A 17,011-nucleotide genomic window follows, 5' to 3' on the forward strand; every position below is an offset into this window, starting at 1 on the left:
CTGCTAACGTAACCTAATGGACATTCTAAAAATGTTTCGCCCTTTATTCTAGAGTCATAATTTTTCATGTATTCCCATTATTCCATTCCCATTTCCTGTTACATCTGATTACTCTGGCCCTCCATCTGTTTGTTAAACAAATGTCTGTTAGTGTGGTGAATGGATTCCTAACGTATTCCTCATATTCCAGGTCCAGATTTTTCTTTGTCTCATTCTGAGAGAGTTCCGACCTAGAAAGAGGATGATTATAAAATTTCTTGCTCAGGGGTCTTTTGGTTGCTTCAGAAATAGTTCACTTAGCCTTGTTTTTCACAGATATTTAGAATTTCTTTTCCATTTGATTGTTAGTAAAAATTAGTTTCTCTGCTCTGATCTGAATTTTCTTCTGATATTTCTTTTTGTTTTTTGTTTTGTTTTGTTTTGTTTTTTAGGTAAAGCAGTTAGTAGTAATAGTTCCCATTTAAATTGATAGGACCTTTTCTTTTATGGTTTAGATTCCAGAAGAAATATTTATTGTGTTTCTTGAAATGCAGACACATTGAATTGTGAATGGGAATACTTCTTATTCCTCTGTACTGGCCAATGACCATCATGCCAACTATTGCCTAGGACTCAGCTAACATGGCACTTGCTCTGGTCACTTATTGTCATATCATTTCACATCATATCATATATAATATCACAGGTTTCACTGTAATAGAACTATTTGTTTGCTTGTCCCCTGTAAAATAATAAGTTAGAAGGTGGAGCTGTAAGGTAAAAGAGGGAGGAAGGAAATTGATAGTGAGTATCTACAACCTACAAAGTGATAAGCTTTATTCATAGCAGTGGTGTGTGTGTGTGTGTGTGTGTGTGTGCATGTGTGTAATACATATATGACATTTGTTATTACTCTTACTCATTTTGATACCCACAGTATCAACTGTGATACAGTATCAGTAAGTATTATTGAATGAACCAATGATGAAGAATTTCTAACCATTTCTGCATACAACCCAAAGATGGAAACCTTGTGATGGGGTCTTATTTGAACTGCTCTGGAGGGTTATAAAGAAGAGAGTGATGCTGTTGTCTCCAGGAACTTCAGGACCCAAAACAACTACATATCGTTACTCTTTAGTCTGATGCGTCTCAGAGACTGCATGAGTGGTTGACTAAGGAAAAAAGAGTCCTGAGTACTCAAGGGGTGGGCATCCAAACTCGCTGGGCAGCTGCCCTGCTTCTTTAAACACATATTTTTTATTTGCTCCTTGAAGGCAGACAGCCAAATTATGACACATTCTGCTGCTGAGTGAGCACCTCTCATTCCTACTACTTGGGCATTTAGGATCCCAATTCCCTAAGGGGTAACATGGGTTTAAGAGAAGAACTAAGTCCTTCCCAGTATTCTTCTTTTTCTAACTCCTTTTCCAATTTTAAGTTTGGAGGGGGCAGTGGAACACACTTAATACATTTGTTACCCACCAGTGGGTGAGAGGTAACTGCCCTTCTGTGTAGTAATAATAAATACTCTACATTCAAATAGTGCTTGGCAGTTTATTAAGTCCATTCTTAGAAAAACACTGACATTTTCAAGTGCTCACTAACAGCCCCCCCAACCACTATTTTTTTTTAATGTTTATTTATTTTTTGAGAGACATAGAGAGACAGAGCACACGTTGGGGAGGGACAGAGAGAGAAGGAGACACAGAATCTGAAACACGCTCCAGGCTCCCAGCTGTCAGCACAGAGCCCGACGTGGGGCTCAAACTCACAAACCATGAGATCATGACCTGAGCCATGATGTCAGATGCTTAACCGACTGAGCCACCCAGGCGCTCCCCTCCCCCCGCCACCACTATTTTTGAAGCACGTTGTGGTAGAGAAGTATTTGTATCATGCAGAAGGCTTTGTGTATTGCCCATCATTTCAGGACCTTTTTGTGTCCCATTTTTCCTTTTGGAGGGCTTGGTTTTGGTCAAAAGCTTATGGCAAGTGTTAGAAATGTAGTGAAAACCTTAGGCATGTACATGTCTTAGGGCTTCACCAGAGTCCTAAGCTTACATAGTTTTCCTTTTCATTACAACTAGAGATTTCTATATTTATTTCAGCTTGAAATCTGATTTATTCCTGCTCTGTCTTTCTTCTTTTCCTTTGTTCTCAATCTCTATTGAAAAATAGACCAAGTGGTTCTTCTCATTTTCAAAATATTTAATTCTTTGGCTGACATATGGGTTCTTCTTGGGAACTGTTTTGACATATTTCTTTAATTAGTCAGTAGGGCTGCTTTTGAATAGGGAAGGAAACATTTCTTCCATTCAGCAACTGAATGTCTGTTCTTTCTGGAGATCCATTCTATTATTGGCCCAGGGAGTAAGTGTATAGAATTAAAAATGTAACCCAGATATTTCATGTGGAAGATTTGTCTACTTGTTATACGCCTAAAGGATGCTTATTGAGAAACAGGGAGAAAGGAATAGCCAAAGAATGATTCACTCTCAAAGGCAGTATGAACCAAACCATGATAAAGGCCAGAATAAAGGGAGAATAATGGAAAGTTTGGACTTAGAGCAGTGTGTAAATCATCAAAGAAGAAGAGTAAGAGGCTTGTTCATGGTCTGGAACAAGAAGTCATCTTTGGAATGCATTCCACAGAAGAGAATAGCCTTCTATGCATTCCATAGAAGAGAATAGCAGGAAAACAGAAAGATGGAGTTGGAGGACGTTGGGGAATAAAAGTAAAATATCCACAGCTCCGTCCAACAGCTTGGAAGGGAAGGTAACAGGTTGGTTTTTCTGAAGAGGCTGGGAAAAACATTGGAGAAGATGAGGAGGGTGAGTGCCAAGCTATAGAGCTGGAGAGAGGATGGCATATTTGGGGAACAGTGAGAGACCAGTTTGAAGTACAGGTTTCCTTAGGATGAGCTGTGGAAGAAATGTTTTTAAAGATATGTTGAGGTCAAATTATGACAGAGATAATGGGTTGGAAGGGGTTGCCAGCACAGTGAGAGCTAAGGCAGCTTGTTGAACAGTAAAGAAAAGTTGGATTAGAGAGGTATTTAAAGATCGAGGCAAAAATGATTCTAGTTAATTATTTACAATAAGCAGAAACTAGAAAATGATTTGACAGATAATTTAGAGTCTTATTTGATTGCAGAGAATCTTTAAGGAAGTTCATGTATTTATATAAGTTAGTAAATCTAGCCACAGCCATGATAATGGAATGGAACATGAATTTTAGTAAGTTGAAAAGAGATTCTAGGGATTGAAATGAAATTTAAAGAGCAAACAGTGAAAGTTATTAAGAAATAATGAAAAACTATTTAACTCATACAAAGATATTCAAATTGAAAAATCCAAACAATAGAGGATGTTTAACAAGAATTATTTGTTGAACCATGTAAATGCTTGAAACAATATGGGGAGTTAAGATGCTGGCTTAGGACATATGATGGGAATAGAATCCCATTGAAAAATCAAGCCCTGGTTTAAGAATGTATTAAAGAAAAAAATGTGAGAGAAATGTGAAACAAAACTACAGGGAGAGCTAATTAGCCAAAAGGTTCATTCTAACTTGTGTTAGTACAAAACACCACATTCACAAAAAGCAACAGATTTTAAGTGGATCCAGAGATGAAAAGAAGACATGAAAAGGTAAGTTTATTTTCTTACCTGTGAGAGACTATGTTTTAGCTTTCCTAGACAGGTGGATGCTTGTGTTGTGCTCCATAAAGAAGAAACATTTCTTTGCTTACTCTTGGCAAATGGGTCCTATGTGAAACAGCCTTTAAAAACATACATGAGTGCATACTGTATGCACAGCACAAAAACTCATTTGCCTATTTTCTAAATCTGGTGAAAAAATACCACTGTTCAATTTGAAGCTAGGTTATTGCTTTCCTCCTTCTTTAAAGTCATCAAAGCAGAGTTCTTTAAATCCATATATTAGGTGCTATGCTAAGAAGGTGGAGACTGCCTTTTCTGTAGGGAGAGGATCAAGTTAGATGGATACTCAAGGTACTTCTATACAGCATAGTAGGTCCAAGTGCTGGAGGTACCGAGGTTTGAAGAGAGCCAGGAGTCCAAAATGCTGAGTACTGGGATGCCGGACCATGAGGTTGGAATCAAAGCCTCAGAACACTTTGGGTAGAGTGCCTTCTGTTTCAGAACTAGTAGACCTAACCTCGTAGATATTAATCTGGTGATTTGGTCCTTGGAGTGCTGATGAATAGGTAGGTATCAATTCAAAATCGGTATCTTGGGTATGTTGTGGACCCAACGTTGCTTCCCTTGGGACATTTTCTGATTAAGAGATTCCTCAAGAAGGTTTTGTATGTACTTCCACTAGGTAAGTATTTAACTTAATTTAAATGAGAGATTATAGCATCACTTGCATTATTACTAGTTTTTAACACAATATGTGGACTGTTTATGGTGACTCAAAATCAGTACGTTTGGAGGCTTCTGAGTGGCTCAATAGTGTCCTACCTCAATAAGTGTCCTACTTCAGCTCAGGGCACCATTTAACAGTTAATGAGTTCGAGCCCTGTGTCAAGCTCTGTGCTGACAGCTTAGAGCCTGGAGCCTGTTTCGGATTCTGTCTGTCTGTCTGTCTCTCTCTCTCTCTCAAAAATAAATCAACATTAGGGTGCCTCAGTGGCTCCTTTGGTTGAGCATCCAACTTCAGCTCAGGTCATGATCTTGTGGTTCGTGGGTTCGAGCGCCATGTCAGGCTCTGAGCTGACAGCTCGAAGCCTGGAGCCTGCTTCAGATTCTGTGTCTCCCTCTCTCTCCGCCCCTCCCTTGCTCACCCTGTGTGTGTATCTCTCTCTCTCTCTGTCAAAAGTAAACATTAAAAAACTACATAAAAATAAATAAATAAATAAACAAACAAACATTAAAGAATTACTCCTTTTTGTCCTGTTGGCCATATTTCTCATAAAAATAGATTGCAACATACATACACTTTCTCATGTAATTGAAAGATATATTTGTTTTCTACTCAAATTACTAGACAAATATATAACATTTAAAAAATTTGCACTGGTAATTTTAAAAATACATAATGATTAAGCAAGTCTTTTAAACCATTTGTCTGGGCTATATTTGTTAGGTATACTTGGTTGCAAATAATTGGAGCTGACCATGATAAACAAAAAAGGATTTCTTGGAAAGGTAGAACTTAGAGTTATCTGAATGCATTAGAATGACAGGAATGTGTGCCTTCCTTTGGCTTTAGTGGTGAGAAGTGGGGCTCTGCCTTCTACTTATTTTGGAATTTCTCTCCCAAGTTGGAAGTATGTTTGGATACTGAAAAATAAAATATTCACCCTATCTGCATCTACTTAATACTATAGATTTATATAATCATGTTTTTAAAATTTATTTATTTATTTATTTATTTATTTATTTATTTATTTGAGAGTGAAAGAGAGAGGCACATGAGGGAGGGGCAGAGAGAGAAAGAGAGAATCCCAAACAGGCCCCATACTCAGTGCAGAGCCCATGCAAGGCTCAATTTCATGACCATGAGATCATGACCTGAGTGGAAATCATGAGTTGGACGCTGAACTAACTGAGCCGGCCAGGTGCCCCCAAGCATGTTTTTTTTTAATATAAATTGTGATTTTTTTATCATGATTGTTCAGTCTTTATTCTTAGTAGTAATTGTGCTAATTGCTGTAGAAATAATGTTGAATGTTCATCTATCCAACCATTCAAAAATATTTGTGCACAAGGCATGAAGGTGTCTGTGGAATACAGAGATGAATAAAGGAAATCAGAGATGGATGATGCCCTCAAGGAGCATATGGTCTAGTGAGGGAAACAAGACAGGTCTGAAATTCACTAACAAGGACAATATGTTAATAGCCATAATAGAGGTAAAAATTACCACCACGAAGAGTAGATCGGTGGTTGCCAGGGGCTGGGCAGTAGGGGAAATGAGGAAATGTTGGCTCAAGGGTACAGATTTTCATTTATAAGATAAGTAGTTCTAGGGATCTAATATACAGCATGGTGTCTATCATTAACAATATTTTATTGTCACCTGGAAGTTAACTAAGAGAGTACATTCTAAATGTTCTAACCACACACATACAAATGGTTAACTATGCGAGGTGATGGATGTGATAACTAACCTTTTGTGGTAAACATTTCCTAATATATACATATATTAAGTCATGTTGTATACCTTAAAGTTACACAATTTTATATGTCCATTATATCTCAGTAAAGCTGGGGGGAAAACTGCTACCAGGGCTCAGAGAGCAGAGATTATCTTGAGCTGGAGTGATTAAGAGAGATCTTGGCTGGACTTGGGATTTGTCCATGCAGTGATGAGTGAAAGAGCAGGACAGCCTAGTAAGAAACCCAGGAAAGGCAAAATTCTAGATACTCCTAGGTTAGGCAGTGTTAGTGGAGACCACTAGTGACAACTACAACAGCATAACCAATATGTGTGCATTGCTTTATGGTTTGCACAGAGTTCCTGGGTACCGACAGAGTGTAGCGGTAAAAGTGCAGGGTCTGGAGCCAGAAAGCATTGGTTCTGATTCCTAGCTCTGCTACTAACGAACTGCAGTTATCTAACTTTTTTTTTCTGTCATCCAAAAAAAAAGTTTTTTTGAGATAATAATAATCATAGTAGTAATACCTACTTCATAGAGTTTTGAGGTTTGTAAGCTGATACATGAAATGGGGCTTGGCATGTAGTACCTTTCAATAATGCTAGCTGTGTTGGGGCACCTGGGTGGCTTAGTCGGTTAAGCTTCTGACTCTTGATTTCCGCTCAGGTCATGATCTCATGGTGGTTAGTGAGATTGAGCCCTGCATTGGGCTATAAATAAATAAATAAATAAATAAATAAATAAATAAATAAAAGCATTAAAAAAATAATGCTAGGTGTGTTGTGTATCTTGATCCTCACAATAACATTGTAAAATAAGAGCTGGTATTTTCCTTGTGCACATGCATAAAAACTGAGTGCTCGGAGGGGTTAAATGATTTATTCAAAGGTACATAGAAAATTATGGGGTTGAGACTCAAACTCTTTAGCTCATTTTTTACTGCATGATGCAGTAACCAAAATTTAGGAAACATGTAGGTTAACTGATGTCATATGTAAGTAAAGAGAAGTTTCCATAATCTGTATTTTTGGAATTTTTTTTTAGGTTTCCTGAGATTAATAAAGACACAAAATGATAGAAATGTACATAGGAATAAATCAAAATTACAGAATTAGGCAGCATAGTTTCTGGTATGAATGTACATGAACAATTAACACTCATTTCATATCACAATATAATTTTCTCACTGAAGCAAAAATGAATTTTCCCCTTTGGTGGAGCATCATCTCTGCCTTACTGTGGAGTATGACATGAATTTTATATCCTTCAAAGCTCTCTTGAAGACAGTATATTGAATAATGACAGATTTCTTTGTGAATAATACACCCTTTCCTTTTTATTTCTAGTGACCACGTTCAGAACATTATTATTCAACTTACTGTAAATAATGTATACTCTCTGTAATCTTCATTTTAGGAGTTATGAAATTTTAGTGAAACCATGCACAATAGGATAAAGGTGACTTCTGCGTGCTTGTGCTAGAGTTAGGTGGTGCCTGTGAAATATCTCATGCTGTTATTTGATTCATGAAAACTAATAGCCCTGAGAAATTTAATTTAGAGAGCCGCACATTTTGAGTAATATATAGATTACTTGACATGTAGGTTATTATTCAATTGAGAGATTTTATATGAAAATTGTTAAATTAAATGCTACTGGCAGTTGCTAAAGATTGTACTTTTTAATTATTCTATTTTTCATCCAATGTCTCTTCTTCTTTTGTCATTGACATTCTAGGTTGCTGACAGAATATTCCTTTAGCTCAGATGTGTATTGTCATTCCAGGAGATAGAGGCACACAGTAGGCACTCTATAAACACTTGTTAAATAAATGACCTTAATTTACCATGCTTACTTTGTAGGTTGCCGCTGAAATTATTTCAGCTTCTACTTCAATTTTTCAAGTATGCAAGGGATTTTACTGAGCTTCTCAGCCTCAGTGTGATTAATGAGATTTCTAAGCATGTTAAAATTGGTGCTATCGAATATCTTAGGTCTAAAACTAGGGAGTTGTTGATTGAGTATGCTTATGTCATATCTGACTGAGGCCAGACAGAAAAAATAGACCCTCTTAGCATGATTTAAAGTTTCTGATTGAAGATACCTTCAACTGAACATGAAGGCACATTATAATGTGTTTCATGAGCTTAACTAAATATTTACTTATGCCCACGATTTTATGTTAAGTTAAAGTTTCAGGTCTTTGGTTTTCTTTTTTTTTTTTTTTAATTTTTTTTTAACATTTATTTATTTTTGAGACAGAGAGAGACAGAGCATGAACGGGGGAGGGGCAGAGAGAGAGGGGGACACAGAACCGGAAGCAGGCTCCAGCCTCTGAGCCATCAGCCCAGAGCCCGACGTGGGGCTCGAACTCATGGACCGCGAGATCGTGACCTGAGCTGAAGTCCAATGCTTAACCGACTGAGCCACCCAGGCGCCCCAGGTCTTTGGTTTTCATAAATAGATAGATTCAAAATCACAAAGTCCAGGGGTACCTGGGTGGCTCAGTCATTTGAATGTCTGACCCTTGATTTCAGCTCAGGTCATGATCTCAGGGTCATGGGATCAAGCCCCACGTTGGGCTCTGCACTGAGCATGGAGCTTGCTTGGGATTCTCTCTCTCTCTCTCTCTCTCTCTGTCCCCCTCCCTCCCCAGGTTGTGCATGCTCTGTCTAAAATTTAAAAAAAAATCACAAAGTTCTTTAAAGAACTGTAACATTTAAGCTCTACTTCTATGACATGATTTTTTAAATCTATTTGATGATCTCAGTTTAATGGTTTCACTGGAATTTCTGAAGTTTCCATTTGGTTTAAAATAGAGTCACAATAATATTTTGAATATATTTTATGATTAGGTCAAAAATTTTTGTTTTTGCATAAAAGATCATAAAACTAACTTTTGTATGTCTTTGATCATGAGGGTAAGAGCTGTGACTGGGCACATTGATGATAAAGGGTTAGGGAAAAGAACCCACATCATAATTCATTAAGTTATTATTGTCATATGTGTATGTGGGAGGCAAAGCTATATTTCCCAAATCATCTGCAGTGGAAATGGTCAGCAGAAGCTGGAGAGATTGGCACTCTTGTCAGAGTAGCTAGTATAAGCACTCATTTAAGCATCATCAATCCCTTTTTTTTAATATTTATTTATTTTGAGAGAGAGAGAGTCAGAGCGTGATCAAGGGAGTGGCAGAGAGAGAGGGAGATACAAAATCTGAAACAGGCTCCAGGCTCTGAGCTGTCAGCACAGAGCCCGACATGGGCCTTGAACTCACGAGCCATGAGATCATGACCTGAGCCAAAGTCCTATGCTCAACCGACTGAGCCGCCCAGGCACCCGATTCATGTTTTTTTAAAGCATATTATTAATATATTTTTTTATTTTAGAGAGAGATGGCATGAGTCATGGAGAGAGAGAGGGAGAAAGAGAGAGAGAGACACACAGAGAGAATCTCAAGCAGGCTGCATGCTCAGCGTGCAGCCCGACACAGAGCTTGATCCCACAAGCCTCCCATATACACATAAGACAATAATGAGTTAATGAAATATGATGTGGGTTCTTTTATCTAAGCCTTTACCATGTGCCCAGTCAGCTCATACCTTCACGATCACGAGCTGAGCTGAAATCAAGAGTTGGATGCTCAAATGACTGAGCCAGCCAGGCGTCTTGATACGTGTGTTTTTAAACAGTCTGTAAATGCGTTAGAGGATTTAATCACATCTATTCACTTAAAAAACACTGTTCTCTTTCTAGCAGGTAGGTAGCACTGTTACAAACATGCATGTAGGAGTATCATGCATCCTTTTATGCTTTGAACTTATTATTTTTAACTCTGTAATTATCTGTTATTCTAAGTTGAGCAGATCATTTTTTTAATTCCTCTGTTGTAATATGTTAGCTTTTTCCCCTGTAAATTTGGTGTTGTCTGAAAATTTATGTCACATACCCTCAATTCTAGCATCAAATCTGATGAAAATATTTTATACCATTTGTTCTGGGTCTTTCCACATTGCTGCTAGCTGCTGATTATTGCATTTTGTATGAATGGTTACAGCAGAATATGTGGGTTTTTGTCAGTGGTAATATCTGAACCACTTACCCCATCCTTAGGTTGTTGGGTGGAATAATTTAAGGAGTAAAATTAAAATCGTTATTGACATTAAACCCAGAATTCTTCTCTAGGTCTGCAAAGCCTTTCTCTGTCTTAGAGGAAATAAGATTAAGTAGGGTGTCCTTTCATTTATCATTTATTCAGTAAATATTTATAAAGCATTTGCAATGTGTGAGTGAAGGGGCTTGGAACTGCACTGGGACTATAGTGGGGAAAGAATAAACATGGTCTCCACCCTCAGAGGCTGAGGGAACAGCAGGAAGGGCACTGAGACACCCCTCACAGGCCGAGGGAACAGCAGGAAGGGCACTTCCAGCAGGAAGGGCAATTCCACCTCCAGTGCAGTCATGAACTGGCTGCATAATTTTGGCTGATGTATGGTTCCCAAGACCTTGGTTGCCTTATTGATAAATTGAGTAATTATACCAGCTCTAACATTTTATTCTCCTACGACTTGATTTCTTCTAACTTTGACATCTGAAAATTATTTTAAAAGCATGTCATCTGTTTATAATTTTATTATTTGGTTTACTTTTTAACATTGAAGTACTTAAGATCCTATTCCCCTCTTTGAACATCAGTGCGCACACACACACACACGTGTGCACATACATATTTTGAAGATGTGTAGTGCTTATCTTAAGGGCAAAGTTTGGCCCTATTCTGTAAATGTGTTCAGAAAACAATATAACACAGATACTGAAGGCAGCTTGTTTTTAACTTGTAGCTAAACATGACATTCAAATGTTAATTGGATGAATAAATCTTGTTCATTTTACAGACATGGAAATGTCAATGGAATAAAACTATTTATCACAAGATAATGGTCTCCTGCCGCCAGATAAATGCCAAGATGAAGATACTTATTGAAAATGTATCAAAATATTCTATTGCTATTTATTGAAAATAAAGGTTGAGGAAAAGTTCAACTTTTCAGGTCAAACATGAGAAATGCCCTGCCTATGGTATTAATGTATTATATCACCAAACACAATGTGCATGGTGTAGGAACATGAGAAAATTCTAAGAAATAATGGCCCTTAAGTGAATCCCTTAGCTTTGTAGTGTGAAAGTTACTGGAGCCGTTCAGTGGGAGCTAGGAGGAGATACCTACTATGTATTAAGCTCTGACTGTGTGCCTGACCCAGTCCCAGGTGTGTTCACTGATGCACACCTGTTCACGTGAACAGAATTTGAAAAGGATAATTATCCTCATTTACAGGTAAGGTTGAAAGCCAGATAGCTTGCAGTCACATAGAGAGTGCTGAATTCAAACAGCAGAATTCGAACTCAGAATTCAACAACAGAATTCAACAGCAGAATTCAAACTCAGCCTGGACTCCCAAGTCCAGAGATCTTCTCTTACACTTCGCCATCTCTACTTAAACTCCATAAGTCTGAATGAAATACCCTTTGCTTTTGGGGGTGTGGTTTGAGTAGATTATTTCTCTGAGTTTTATTGTAACCTGATGACCAAATACGTCTTCGGGTCTAATGATTTGACGTACTGATGAGCTTTCTTTAAGTGTTATTTTCCACTTGCCTAAAGAAGGGAGCACACTCATAAGTTCTGAGGACTTGATAGCTCTGAGTGGGACAGTAGCATTAAATTCTAGTAGTAAGACCACCTTCTGCCAGCAGTTTGTGCTTTCAAGGTCTTTAGGTAATTTTCTCTTACTACTTCATTTTGCCAATTTAGACACCTATTTCTCTACTAACCTTATGCCATAGTGGCCTTCATAAAATAAATTATTTGGATTGTTACGAATATAGGTTAATTGTCAAAGCTGTTTAAAGAAAGGAAGAGAGAACTCTTGTTCACTAGACATTGTCTTAATCTCTTCATACTGATTCCTTCTCATGTCCCTCCAGCCTTAACTATTCCTTCTCCACCTGTCACAAACACTGGGTGTTAATGGCTCCCTCCTCTGGACTGTCTGAGAATTGCAGTTTTCATCTTGGCAGTGACCGCTTTCTACCTAGTGTTTTAGTATCAATATACTCTTGATATACTTGTCATAGTTTCACTAGCAAATGGTACGCTTCTTACTAGGAGAAACTGTGTGCTTTCCTTTTCTCTATTCCCCATGGTACTCCGCAGTGTGATTTGAACATTACAGATATTTAGTCAATGAGAGAGTGAATGAAGCATGTGTATGGTCTTTGATTTAAGAACTAGAGGGAGTATTAAGATTTCAGAGGTATTCATAGTGCACCCTTGTGAATATGGAAGTCTGTCTACCTGGTCTTTTTCCTATGCTTGTATCTATTAGTCATCTCTAAAATACATTTGGATTTTATTTATTTTTCAGAATTCCTATAGGCAATGAATGAGCAGATAATTTAACTGCTAGATGCTTACAAAGGAGAGAAGCTTGACTGTTTAAATTTCCCTCAGGAAGAAAATAGTAATTCCTATAGCACTCTTTTGATACATAAGTAATATGTGTACTAGCAAAGATTTTTTTAAAAAATATAATATTCTTCTAGTAGTTTTAGATAGACACCAAGCACCATTGTGTCAAATGGATTACTGACAGTCTTTACCATGCAATTTGCAGATGGAAGACCTTTAGCTCTGAAGGACATATGGGAAGGAATCCACGAGTGCTATAAGACAAGGCTGCTGCAGGAGCCATGGGACACTATTACCCAACAGGTTAGAGAATATTTTTATTTTATTATATGTCATTCTTTCCCTCTGCTCGTATTTTCTTCTCGTATTCTCTCCCCTACTCTTTTTGCCTATTTCATTTCCCTATATCCTTACAAATTTCAGTTCAGAAACAGTTTCCTTTAAAACACCTTCTCAGATCCAGAGTTGGTTTAGCCTTCCTGTTATAAACTCTCAAAACATCCTATAATTTTCTGTTATAGTGCTTATCACAATTTTAAATTATATATTTGGATAGTTTTTAAAAAACATATTAACGTCTTTCTTTGTCATTATACCGTGTGCTCCCATGTGGGCAGACCCTGTTTTCTTTCTCTTTATGGTACACCTAGCACTGATATGGTACTTATCATATAGTGAGCGGTCAATAAAAATGTATGAAGGAAATGAGAACAGAAACTAAGTTGGCATATTCACTAAGAAGTACATGATTTAGCTTGTGTCATCTACAGTGCTTCAGAGTTTTACTCATAGGTACGTTTGCCAAAAAATTAACTTTTGATTAATAATAGGTTTGCAATAAGTGATCTGAAAAAAGTAGAGAAAATGCATCTGCAAAAGTAGATATAAAAAGTAGATTTGTAAAAGTAGAGAAAAATAGATCTGTCAATCATATAAGTCATTATTACTGCCTTGCTAAAATCAGCAGTTAATTATTTTAGAAATTTAAAAATACTCATCACCTTGCAACCAATCATGGTCTCCTTAAAAATAATTTTTACTTATATCAAAAATCTTATTTTTTTCCCAGCCTCTGTTAAGCTTAATCAAAGCCTCCTTTAAAAATGACCTTATCAGCCATTAAAATTTTTATGCTCTCTTATGTGTTTGATCATAATAATGACAGTTTACCTCCCAATCAGTATAAGAATCCTTAGTATCTTATAAGTAGTTCTTTGACAGTGACTCCAAAGGACCATTTTGTAGGTTTTAATTAGGGACAAAACTAGGTTTAAGTACACAGCCCCTGAAATTAATCCTTTCTTTTCCCTTCCCATCATTGCACTCACACATAGATCTAGTCCTGTGGCCTCACCTGGAACAATTAGTAAGCCCTTGAACCTCAGGTCTGCTCCTTCACTCCCTGCTCCTACCATTAGTCACATCCTCCTAACCATGGTGCACTTATCTTGCCTATGTGTAAACCTGCAGTAGCTTCCAAAAGCCTATGCCATGTGGTCTAAATGCTTGAGTGGGGCTCTATGGCTGCCATCCCCTGGCTCCAGCCTACACTTTTGAGCTGATCTTCTACTCCTACTCCACTCTATATAGCCTCAGCTCCTTCTGAACAAGGCTTTCCATTTTCCAGAAGCTATTCTGTGCACTTTGTTCTTAGAATTCTTTCCAGACTTAAAGACTTCCCTATTCCCTTTGTTCTATCTTTATATTTCCTCTTTGTTCTCTCATGTTTCTTTCTTGAAACCACTTCAGCTCACAAAAGTGACCCCCTCTGAAATTCCAGTAGTGTAGACCAGGCATGGGTGGTTGCTATGAAGAAGGATAAAGAGTTATATAAGCAAATCCAATCATAAAGATTTTTGGCAAGAGTGTTTTATTTTATGCAAAGCATTTTATTTATTTACTTAATTTGTTTTTCTTTTACCATTTATTTATTGTTGAGAGATAGAGACAGACAGAGCATGAGCAGGGGAGGGGCAGAGAAAGAGGGGGATACAGAATCCAAAGCAGGCTCCAGGCTCTGAGCTGTCAACACAGAGCCTGATGCCAGGCTCGAACCCACGAACTGTGAGATCATGTCCTGAGCTGAAGTCAGAATGCTTAACCGACTGAACCACCCAGGCGCCCTGATTTTTTTTATTTTTTAAAGGTTATTTTGAGGGAGAGAGAGTGTGTGGACAAGTGGGGGAGGGGCAGAGAGAGGGAGGGAGAGAGAGAGAGAGAGAGAGAGAGAATCCCCTAAGCAGGCTCCACACTGCCAGCCTGGAGCCAGACGTGGGGCTTGATCTCACGAACCATGAGATCATGACCTGAGCCAAAACCAAGAGTCAGACACTTAACTGACTGAGCCACAAAATGCCCCTATGCAAAGCGTTTTAGATTAACCTTTAAGTATTGAGTGCTACGAGTTTCAATTCCATTGTTCTGCTAGTGACCACAGACTGTCTCCAAATGTATACTGTAGTGTCAGAATCCACAGGACCCAGAAAATGTTTGGTTACAAGAGTCCAGGAAGATGGCAAAAAGTAGAGGCAAAAGATAGATAACAAAGATCCCGAAACACACATGTATTTCACTTTAGTGCCTTTTTTGTCTGTTCCTTTTAATTTCCATTTTGCGTTTTGTTCCTGAGCCCAATTCTTATCCTTTTCCTTTTTCTGCTACTAGCAGCCCTGTTATTAATCTCAGTGCAAGACCATAGCACAATTCCTGGTGATCTGTGTCATTTTGGGTTTTAATTCTATGTGTCTCTGTTCTGACTTGTGACCTATGAACAAGACTTTGGACTCAACTGTATTTTCTTAGTTTCCTAATACCATGTTACCAACAGATTTCTTTCTATTGATAGAATCCTAAGTTGCTAAACCAGCCAAATGAACCAATCTGTACATGGATTGTTTTTAAAGAAATTGACTAATATATTTTCATTTGTGGATACTTAAGTGGCAGATAGACAGCTTATTAACCATCTTTTTCCTACCTGTCATAGTATAGTAGTATAAGCGCTGATTGTTAACACCCAAGCGTGGGGCTCACTTAATGGGAGGGATGGTTGGTATCACCAAAGTACGGCACAACTGTAATATTTAGTTGTTCCTTTGGAACTTGTCTTATGGGGATTGATTTGTGGACAGGTATCCCACTTCTGGCAACAAACTTTGTTTAAGCTTTAGAATTGCTTGTCACGGTGCATGTCCAGTGTGTAAAGACCTTGCCAGGGAAACTCTCTTGTTGCCTTTGCATTCCTGACATGTGAAAGTCATCATGAATATCTCCTTTGGAGGTCTTGGCTTTTAATCCTAGATTCGTTAATGAGTTGGTATTTGCATGCTCTTTTTTGCTTGAGATCTTTGAGAGAGTGGGTCTTCATTTTTGTAAAGCCCATCTGGAGAAAAAGTAGGTGTCCTCAGTGGGGTAATGGGGATGGTGTGATGCAGCACTAGGGGAGAATGAGCTGATAGAATATTGGCGACACTGAACAGTAGATAGCGTTTTGCAGAATTATATTAAAGAGCCATTAGCTTGCAGACTGAACGTGATAATAATATCCTGTCCTCCAGAGTGGCTTAAAGACAAAAGCAGCCCTCACATAATATAAAATGCATTTCACTTCATTTTAAGGCTTGATTGTGCTCATATAGTTTGTTGCTCTTCATCTTTAGTAATCACACTTCTGTTCTCTCAGCATTTGTCTTGATGATAAGGACCTGTTCATGTCAGACATGAATGCTCTCTTTTGATGACAAGCCACTAATGAATCTCATACATTTGATTATGGTGATTACTTACCTGCTTTTGTCCAATATTACGAATTACCTATTATCTCAACCCTGTAGCCTAATAAAGAACTTCTGAAAGTAAGTTAACAGATGCCTAGGTTGGATCTGCCCAAATTGGTACAATGAATGTTACAATAATGATCACTCATAGGTGTGGGCTGTTTTAGGTAAAGAACTCCTGTGATCTTGGCACAGACTAAAAGTCATAATATAAGAAAGTATACCTTCAATTTTACTTGAAGATGTGTGTGTTTATGTATGTGTGTGTGTAAGTGGTCAGATAAGTAATTGTTTTGTACTAGTTTCTTGTTTGTCAACTTTATATTATGGAAAATTATAAACATATACAAAAGTAGAGGTAATAGTATAATACATTTAAAAACTAATGGTCAATCTTATTTATTTTAGTGTCTTACCCAATCTGGAATTTTTTAAAGCAAATCCTAGATATGATATCTCATCCATAAAAATTTAAGTATGTATCTGTAAAATATAAGGGCTTTGCACCAGTGTTTATAGAAGCTATATCCATAATAGCCCAAGTGGAAACAACTGTGATGTCCTTCAGAGCATGGAGATTAAACAAAGTGGTACATCCTTACTAGGGAATACTACTAGGTAATACAAAGGAACCAACTACTGATATGCTGACCAACC

General features: G+C 37.7%; 1 protein-coding gene across 19 annotated transcripts in view; it reads left to right on the top strand.

The window, feature by feature from the left end:
- ATG10 (autophagy related 10) overlaps window positions 1-17,011 on the top strand; it is a 260,981-nt gene that overhangs the window by 163,895 nt on the left and 80,075 nt on the right. For all 19 annotated transcript variants that reach the window (XM_047862227.1, XM_047862255.1, XM_047862221.1 and 16 more), the window contains one exon: window positions 12,784-12,881. In XM_047862227.1, the coding sequence (XP_047718183.1) occupies window positions 12,784-12,881 (98 nt within the window). The remainder of the gene's footprint in view (window positions 1-12,783; window positions 12,882-17,011) is intronic.

This window comes from Prionailurus viverrinus, chromosome A1 (genome assembly GCF_022837055.1).
Source record: "Prionailurus viverrinus isolate Anna chromosome A1, UM_Priviv_1.0, whole genome shotgun sequence".
Taxonomy (NCBI): Eukaryota; Metazoa; Chordata; class Mammalia; order Carnivora; family Felidae; genus Prionailurus; species Prionailurus viverrinus.